Below are 9,521 nucleotides of genomic sequence, written 5' to 3'. Positions count from 1 at the left end.
AAAATATGTCAAGAGTTAAGAGTTGGTGAATGAGATTCACTTAAAGATAATGTATCTCTATTTTGTATCAAGCAAGATATTCTGATACCCAATTTTGATGAGTCATATGCTAACTCTGGAAGATCACGATGTAAACTTGTTGATCATACAACTTTACATCATCATCATCATCGTGTGGATGTGTTTTATAAGATTATTGATTAACAACTTCAAGAACTTAGTTTTAATAAGGTGACAAGTAATGTTTTTCATGGAGTAGCTTGCCTGAATCCAGTTGATTCATTTTCTTGTTTTGACATCAGGAAGACAGTGAGAATGGCTAAATTTTATTCTGATGATTTTGATGAATTTAAATTGGGTGTCCTTGAGAATCAACTTGCTAATATATTATTGAGGTATGTGATACTGATCAAAGGTTCTCCAATTTAGGTGGACTTGGTGAACTTTCAAAAAATCTAGTTGAGACAAAGAAGGATATTACTTATCCTCTTGTATTCTACTTAGTGAAATTTGTTTTGCTTCTGCCAGTTGCCACTATAACCGTTTAAAGAGTTTTTTCTGCAATGAAGTTTATCAAGAATGACTTGCGGAATCGAATGGATGATGAATTTTAGACGGTTGAATAGTGTCTTACGTAAGAAAGAAGAAGGTATTTCATACTATTTCTAATGAGTCTGTTATAAAGACATTTCAAGAGATGAGACATCGTAGAGTACAATGATAATAATATATTTGAATTGTTTCACTAGTAGTATTGTTTTGTTGATTCCTTTATATTGATTTTGATTTATACATAGGTTAATTCTGTAAAAGTGCTTTATGATTTAGCTAAATATTGTGTATATCCATCTATCAAAAAAAATTTATTTATTATCCAAAGGTAAAAATGCAGGGTAACATTGCGTATAATAGACCCTTGTGGTCCGACGCTTTCCCGTACCCCATTCATAACGGGAGCTTAGTGCATTAGGTTGCCTTTTTTTAATCCAAAGGTTGAACAACATTCTTGAAATTCCTGGCTGTGCTACTGACTAAAATAATGTACTTCGACTGCTATTTATTGAATCATCTGGTTACTATTGTACAAAGCTAAAACCGTGGTTATAATCCGGATGTAATTGCTGATAATTAAAGAAAAATAAAAATTGTCCACTATTGAATAAGCTTTGAAGCTTGGGTTTGGGAATAGAAAGCTTAATATAGTTGTTTGGATTTTGATTTGGACGAGTATTATTAAAATTTGTTGTAAATGCTTGTAAGAATTAGAAGCTGAAGTTTAAGCTCTTTTCAAACTGATGTGATGTGATTTTGGTAGTTTCTTGAGCGTGTTTCAGCTTTAACAAGTTAACAGCCTTAGGCAGAGTCGGCTCTAGGGTCAAGCAAATGAAGCATATGCTTTAGGCCCCCAACTTTGAAGTATTATTTTTATCTAATATTTGGTATTTCTGTTTTTTCTGTCATAGTTATAAATTATATTTTTAATTTTTAGAATTTAATTGCGCCAATAAAAAATTATGAATCTGATTGTTCAAATCTCAAAAAAAAAAAAAAACTATCATATAGTCCGAAAAAGGATTATTAGAAAAAATCGATTAAACAAAATGAATTATAATTTACATCTCGATCTCTCTCTCTATATATATATATATATATATATTCAATAGGCTGAGAATATGAAGGGAGTATGTAGTTGTAGCTCGCAATGGAGTAGGCTTTAGAACTTAATTGAGCATATATACAACTCGTGTTTTTTTGTCTACCTCGTCCTTTCTTCACTTGTCTTGTTATTAATAAATTTATTCTAATAAGTAGTGAACTAACATGGTGCATTGCAGTGCCTTATTCCCCTTAGTGTTGGATACCATAAATTAGGGGGGTTCACGGTTCGGTTTAATCGGTTTTTGATTAAAATCAAGATCAAACAAATTTAATCGGTTTTTAAAATTTTAATACCAAAATCAAATCAAATTAAATGCAAACCATCGGTTTGGTTGTCATTGGTTTGGTTCGATTTTTCGGTTTGTAGTAAACTAATAATAAGTCGATAATAGTGAAACAACACTAGACAATAATCTGAAAATAATTTACTAAATTTATACTTTTCGGAACTGAAAGTTTATTTACCTCTTTATATATAAAAAGAATGAACAAAAAAACAACTAAAAGTTTGCTTTCTCAAGCTTTAGCCACTGTAGTCCTACAATTTGAGTTTGCTTTCTTTACTCTTATGGTAGGATTTTTTTTAACTCTTTTGTTAGGCAAAAGTATGTGCGGAGGGTTAGAGAATTAAAGTCTCTTAAGGAAAAGAAAATTGGTCAATTCCTATTGTTTTGGGCTTAGACAATTTTTTAAGATATAAGTAGGATAAACCAAAATTCAAAATAACAATTAAATTGCATAAAATATTTAAAATTATTTAGAAAAAGATATTATATTGTATATAAATAATTATTAAATTTTGTATATAATTAATCGGTTTGGTTCGGTTTAATTTTCTGTTTTCTATAATAGAACCAAAACCAAACCAAATATTATCGATTTTTAAAATTTAAAACCAAAATCAATCCAAATAAAAAAAAATATCGGTTTACATAATCGATTTAGTTTGATAGTTTGATTTTCGGTTTGGATCGATTTTCCGTCAAACCGTAAACAACCCTACCATAAATTCATACCCTCACTCGCTCAAACACCCAACCCAAGAAATACATAATACAGTATATCACTATCCCTTTAGAAGCTGAAAGCACAAAAGCAACTTACAGGAATAGCCCGTTTAACGCAAAAATAAGCTTATTTTGATAAGTATTTTTCTCCAAATTATTTTTGGCGAGAAATATTTTGACTAATTAATTTGTAAAAGCATTTCTGAACAACAATTAATATTTGGCCAAAAAATGTTTTTTGGAGAAAATTATTTTTTTCTGCTTCTCAAAAACATTTTTTTTCCTTCCAAAAAGTACTTTTTTTCCTTCCAAAAGCTTGGCCAAACACCTCAATTTTTTACCAAAAGTGTTTTTAGCAAAAAGAAAAAAAGCACTTTTGGCCAAAAGTAAACTTAGCAAGACAAGCTAGAATTCTGATCTTGTAGAGCTTAAAGGTCACGCTAGTTTTACTCGATTGTTGCATACCTTATCAAGAAGGGTAAGAGAAACAATCACCAAATTAGAGCTTCAATATGAGCCAACCAATTGGATGTCACCTATTTTAACAAATAACATATCTTCAACTAACGCAACGTATAAGACATTTAATCTTTAATCACAGAAGGGAGAGAGTAGAACTATTTAAAGCTCAAATTTAGTACTTTAAGGCAACATAAATAGCAAAAATCCTGAGCCGCCATGGAAAACCATGGCACCTCCTCAACACAATGAAGACAGACTCATCATGCTTGCCATCGCCTGTCAAGTACCCAGTTCTGAGAATGGCTACCTGACATACAAGGCAGAGAACCGGAACCTAAAATCAAAGACAAGTAGAGAGCAGAAATAAATAAAATAGAGTCTACATAACACAGTTGGCGATAAGATAGCATTGGAAACACCAGCACTACACTGCACTGTTCACTTTTTCTTCTGGGCAGCCTTGGTGACCTTGGCACCAGTTGGGTCCTTCTTGTCAACGTTCTTGATGACACCAACAGCAACAGTTTGTCGCATGTCCCTCACAGCAAAACGACCCAATGGAGGGTACTCAGAGAAGGTCTCAACAACCATAGGCTTGGTAGGAATCATCTTAACCATACCAGCATCACCATTCTTCAAGAACTTAGGCTCTTTCTCAAGTTCCTTACCAGAACGCCTGTCAATCTTGGTCAAGATCTCAGCAAACTTGACAGCAATGTGGGAAGTGTGGCAGTCAAGCACCGGTGCATATCCATTTCCGATCTGGCCAGGATGGTTCATGATGATGACCTGGGAGGTGAAGTTGGATGCTCCCTTGGCTGGGTCATCCTTGGAGTTTGAGGCAACAAAACCACGCTTGAGATCCTTAACAGCAACATTCTTAACGTTAAACCCAACATTGTCACCAGGGAGTGCCTCCTGGAGAGCTTCATGGTGCATCTCAACAGACTTGACTTCAGTTGTCAGACCAGTAGGGCCAAAGGTCACAACCATACCAGGCTTGAGCACACCAGTCTCCACACGACCGACAGGAACGGTACCAATACCACCAATCTTGTAAACATCCTGAAGTGGAAGACGGAGGGGTTTGTCTGAGGGCCTCTTGGGCTCATTAATCTGGTCAAGAGCCTCAAGGAGGGTAGGGCCCTTGTACCAGTCAAGGTTGGTAGACCTCTCAATCATATTGTCTCCCTCGAAACCAGAGATGGGGACAAAGGGGATCTTGTCAGGGTTGTAACCGACCTTCTTGAGGTAGGAAGAAACTTCCTTCACAATTTCATCATACCTAGCCTTTGAGTACTTTGGGGTGGTAGCATCCATCTGCCAAAGAAAAAATAACAAGAGAATTAGCATGACATGGCATGTTCATTATCATAATCAATGTCATACAACCCATAAAAGCAAACCTTGTTGCAGCAGCAAATCATTTGCTTAACACCAAGGGTGAAAGCAAGCAATGCATGCTCACGGGTCTGACCATCCTTGGAAATACCAGCTTCAAAACCACCAGTGGTGGAGTCAATAATAAGAACAGCACAATCAGCCTGGGAAGTACCAGTGATCATGTTCTTGATAAAGTCCCTGTGTCCGGGGGCATCAATCACAGTGCAGTAGTACTTGGTGGTCTCAAACTTCCACAAGGCAATATCAATGGTGATACCACGCTCACGTTCAGCCTTAAGCTTGTCAAGCACCCAGGCATACTTGAATGACCTCTTGTTCATCTCAGCAGCTTCCTTCTCGAACCTCTCAATAACACGCTTGTCAATACCACCAAGCTTGTAGATCAAGTGACCAGTGGTGGTCGACTTTCCAGAGTCGACGTGGCCAATGACCACAATGTTGATGTGAAACTTCTCTTTACCCATGATTCCTTAGAAACTGAAGATCATCACAAGAACAGAAAAACCAAGAATTAAATTTTGATAGCCATAGAGACCAAAATAATTTCTACAAAGAAGCAACCATTCAATTAGACTCTTGGCAAATGGTTCTCTTTGTTATTGAAATATGTGAAACTTAATCTAGACCATGTAATATGTAAATTTTGGGGGCGGTATGAGGGACCATGAAGAAGTTTATCTTTTGCTGTTCGATTAACAGAAAACATTTTCCAAGGAAAGGATGTTCCAGGAATGTATTCCCTAGACAGAATTCATTTTTAGTCTTCAACTATTCTTATTGTTACTCCACATCACTTCAATGAAACAATCAGCCATTATCATCAATCTGGATGTCTATAAATTTTAATAGAAACGATACTATCAACCTTTCACAACTTCTTAGCAAAAAAGTTCAGTTACAAATCAAACACATGATCAAAAGGAAAACATTTTCTATCATACCAAACGTACAACAGTCTCTAGAGTTTCCAATGCCGTACTTTTATTATTCAATTGACTTTCAAGTGTATATATCAGTAAAAATCGTTTTTTAGACCATCAACAGATCTGAATCCATGTGTAGCAAATCAAATCGAATTATCCAATTATAAGTTCATATAACATTAGTTCAAATCTAATATACACGAAATTAAGAAATGGAAGCACTATAAATATCAACTTACAAAGTTATGATATAAATTAATTAGTAAACAAAAACAGATAAATCTCATAATTCAAACATAAGAAAAAACTTCACAAGGTAATTAGACTGTGTTTTCAACAAATCACTGACAAAACACAAATTAGAATACAATTGATTTGTATGAATACATATAAATAATAAGCAGAAATAATGGAACAGATCTAACCTTTAGAAGACGAAAAGAAAAGGCGAGAGAGCTTCGCTAAAACCCTGGCTGCGCAGAACAAATGAAGCGAAGCGTTAGGGTTTGTGAAATGTACCGAGTAATGATTTTATAGCTCAGAAACCGTACCCGGGTTTGGGCTTTTTGGGCCCCCACTGTATTAGATTTACGACCGTCTAACATGAGTCATCTCTGGGTTAAATTCAAAAGTAGCCAAATTTACAAGTGGTAATTGAAAAATAACCACAATTTCAAAAGTAATCGAAGTATATTACACTGGAGTTCCAATATACTTATGCTGGAACTCCAATATATTATACCGGTCCAGCATAATATACAGGAACTTTCCGCGTGTTAGAGTTTCAGCATAATATGCTAGAAGTTTATACACAAGTGCAGCGATCTCCAGTATATTATGCTGAAACTTTCTGTGTTGCAGCAAAATAGTAACTATTTTTCAATGACTTTGTAAATGCTGACTATTTTTAAATGACCAGTCTGAGAACTGGCTAGCTCATGCTATTTTGTCTTTCTTTATTTATCAGAGTAAAGTTGTACTAGATGACCACAAGGTCAAAATTTGTTAGATTTTGAGTTCTCGCCAAAATGTATACAAAAAGTAAATAAAAGGGATTGGAAAAATCACATTTATTTTGTGAGAAGCCTGAATTTTAGACGGAACTAATTTGATAGGTTATTTGCTTAGCCTTAAACTACAAAAGAAACTAAGACCTTCTTATAAGGAAAGTAACCTATTTAATACCTAATGAAAATAAAATTACCTTTTCAGTTCTTTAGTCATATGATCACGCCCAACTATGTCTTATAAAAAGGACTAAGCGGTCGTTGCAAATATAATTCGGTTTACAAGTCCGAAGTCGAATCCCACAGAGAACTAAGGCTTAGCTAAAACTGTTCAATATCACCAAGAAGACAAGCTCGAACAATTCCTAAGTTATAAATATTAAGATTCTTATAACTAATTAACTGAATAATTAAATTAGTAAATTAACAACTAAAGATACTACGGGTTGGAGAAAAGATTAAGGAGGTCTAGAGTTATGATTTTCCCAATTGTCGGAATCCTTCCCGCTATGTCTTCTATAATTTCACCTAAGTATTCTCTACCGATCATGAGCGCTTTGCGTGTTGTAATTTTCTCCCAAGTAATTACGACAATTTACTAGACATACTCTCCCGAGTTACGCTAGCTGACTTTAATTACAACTCACTTAGATCGCACCCAAGGTTTCGTTATCCCTAATCCCACCTTTAAACCCTTGGTTATTGATTCCTCACATACGTCGGAAGTGATGTTGTTCAACAACTACTTAAATATGCACTCTCTCCCGAGTAATACATACTAAATAGGCACAACTAATTGAGGATCCTATCAATTAACTGCAACAAGAACGTAGTTGAACAAATAGAGATTATACTACGGCCCAATTATATAAAAAAACATAACAATAATTTATCATACAAAAGGTTCTATCAAAATCCTAGATAACAAATTAGCAATTCATAATAGTATGTAAAACTACAATACTAAAAGTCATAACTAATGTTGTATTATGGGTCGGGCCCGGGCCTAAATGGGTCAAACGGGTCGGGCTTAACGGGCCTGGGCTCTGGCGGTCCCGGGCCTCACGGTCCCGGGCTTCGTGGGCTCAACCGGTGGAACCAGCCCGTGACAGGCCTAAGCTCATATGGCCCTGGGCTAAACGGGTCGGGCTCGTGGGCTTAGCGGGCCTAACAGGCTTTTTTATTTTCGTACTTTTAAAAAAAAAAAAAATTGTTTAAGACAATTTCTTATAAACCATATCATGGCTATATAAAAAATATATATGTAATATATATGTAGAAATCTAATTATTAAAGTGCTTGACGAAAAAGTAAAATAACAAAATAATAGTAAAATTAAATTGTCATGCATAATAAATTAATAAGAAAGTACAACATGAAGCATAAATACGTCTAATAATTTTAAAATAACTCAAATTGTTGAAAAATCTTAAAGACGAATTTGCAGATAAATACCATCAACACAATACATTATATGCCTCCTTAGAATGCTTGTGGTACACCCTGAACGAAAATTTAAGACTCTTCCACAGTTCTTGCATTTTAATATTTGGCCTTCTTCATTTTCTTCAAGCACTTCATAGTAGTGCGAAACAAATAAGCGCACTCTTTCCGAACGAGGTATGATGTAACTTGAAAATTAAGATTGAGACTTGAAGTCTTGAAAATTGGAGATTAAGAGATTGAGAGAAATTTAGATTGAGAAATGAGTATTGAGTATTGAAATGAAGAAGAGGGAGGGGGGTATGTATAGTGTTAGAGAAGGTTAGTTTTGTAAATTGAAAAAAATGGCTATTTGTGCAATATGGCCGTTGGTGGTCATTGGGGGTGGAGCCCTCATTTTGAATTTTGAAAAATCTTGTTTTGTAGTATATATAGTATACTAGTATAGTATATATAATATATATATATAGTATACTAGTATAGAATGTTATGTATATATATTTGAATTTTGAAAAATCTTGTTTTGTAGTATATATAGTATACTAGTATACTATATATAGTATGTTATGTATATATATTTCCAAATATAATTTCTTATAATGTTTTGTAGTATATATATATATATATATATATATAGAGAGAGAGAGAGAGAGAGAGAGAGATTTTCTTGTAGTATATATTGTATGTTATGTATATATATTACCTTATATATTTTCTTGTAGTATATATTGTATGTTATGTATATATATATTCCCTTATATATTTTCTTGTAGTATATATTGTATGTTATGTATATATATTACCTTATATATTTTCTTGTAGTATATATTGTATGTTATGTATATATATTCCCTTTTATATTTTTTTGTAGTATATAGTGTATGTTATGTATATATATTCCCTTATATATTTTCTTGTAGTATATATTGTATGTTATGTATATATATTCTCTTATATATTTTCTTGTAGTATATATTGTATGTTATGTATATATATATTATAGCTTATAAAATTGCAAGTTGAGAGAGAGAGAGAGAGAGAGAGAGAGAGAGAGAGAGAGAGAGAGAGAGAGAGAGAGAGAGAGAGATTTTCTTGTAGTATATATTGTATGTTATGTATATATATTACCTTATATATTTTCTTGTAGTATATATTGTATGTTATGTATATATATTCCCTTATATATTTTCTTGTAGTATATATTGTATGTTATGTATATATATTCCCTTATATATTTTCTTAACGGGCCTGGGCTCTGGCGGTCCCGGGCCTCACGGTCCCGGGCTTCGTGGGCTCAACCGGTGGAACCAGCCCGTGACAGGCCTAAGCTCATATGGCCCTGGGCTAAACGGGTCGGGCTCGTGGGCTTAGCGGGCCTAACAGGCTTTTTTATTTTCGTACTTTTAAAAAAAAAAAAAATTGTTTAAGACAATTTCTTATAAACCATATCATGGCTATATAAAAAATATATATGTAATATATATGTAGAAATCTAATTATTAAAGTGCTTGACGAAAAAGTAAAATAACAAAATAATAGTAAAATTAAATTGTCATGCATAATAAATTAATAAGAAAGTACAACATGAAGCATAAATACGTCTAATAATTTTAAAA

At 33.7% G+C, this 9,521-nt stretch overlaps 1 protein-coding gene across 1 annotated transcript; it reads right to left on the bottom strand.

Moving 5' to 3' along the window:
* Positions 1 to 3,284: 3,284 nt before the first annotated feature.
* On the bottom strand, positions 3,285 to 6,002 carry LOC107801242 (elongation factor 1-alpha-like). Its single transcript, XM_016624526.2, has 3 exons — positions 5,881 to 6,002; positions 4,535 to 5,009; positions 3,285 to 4,448 (listed from the first exon to the last, which is right to left on the bottom strand). The coding sequence occupies exons 2-3, from the start codon at positions 4,994 to 4,996 to the stop codon at positions 3,567 to 3,569; spliced, it is 1,344 nt and encodes a 447-aa protein (XP_016480012.1). The 5' UTR covers positions 4,997 to 5,009; positions 5,881 to 6,002; the 3' UTR covers positions 3,285 to 3,566.
* Between the last annotated feature and the right edge of the window lie 3,519 nt (positions 6,003 to 9,521).

The sequence above is a fragment of the Nicotiana tabacum genome, chromosome 3 (assembly GCF_000715075.1).
Source record: "Nicotiana tabacum cultivar K326 chromosome 3, ASM71507v2, whole genome shotgun sequence".
Lineage (NCBI taxonomy): Eukaryota > Viridiplantae > Streptophyta > Magnoliopsida > Solanales > Solanaceae > Nicotiana > Nicotiana tabacum.
This window is presented reverse-complemented; position numbering and strand designations above follow the sequence as displayed.

Coding starts and splice junctions, on each gene's coding strand:
- LOC107801242 (XM_016624526.2), bottom strand. CDS start 4,996: ATGGGTAAAGAGAAGTTTCACATCAACATTGTGGTCATTGGCCACGTC. Junction 4,449..4,534: donor TGATTTGCTGCTGCAACAAG/GTTTGCTTTTAT, acceptor TTTCTTTGGCAG/ATGGATGCTACCACCCCAAA.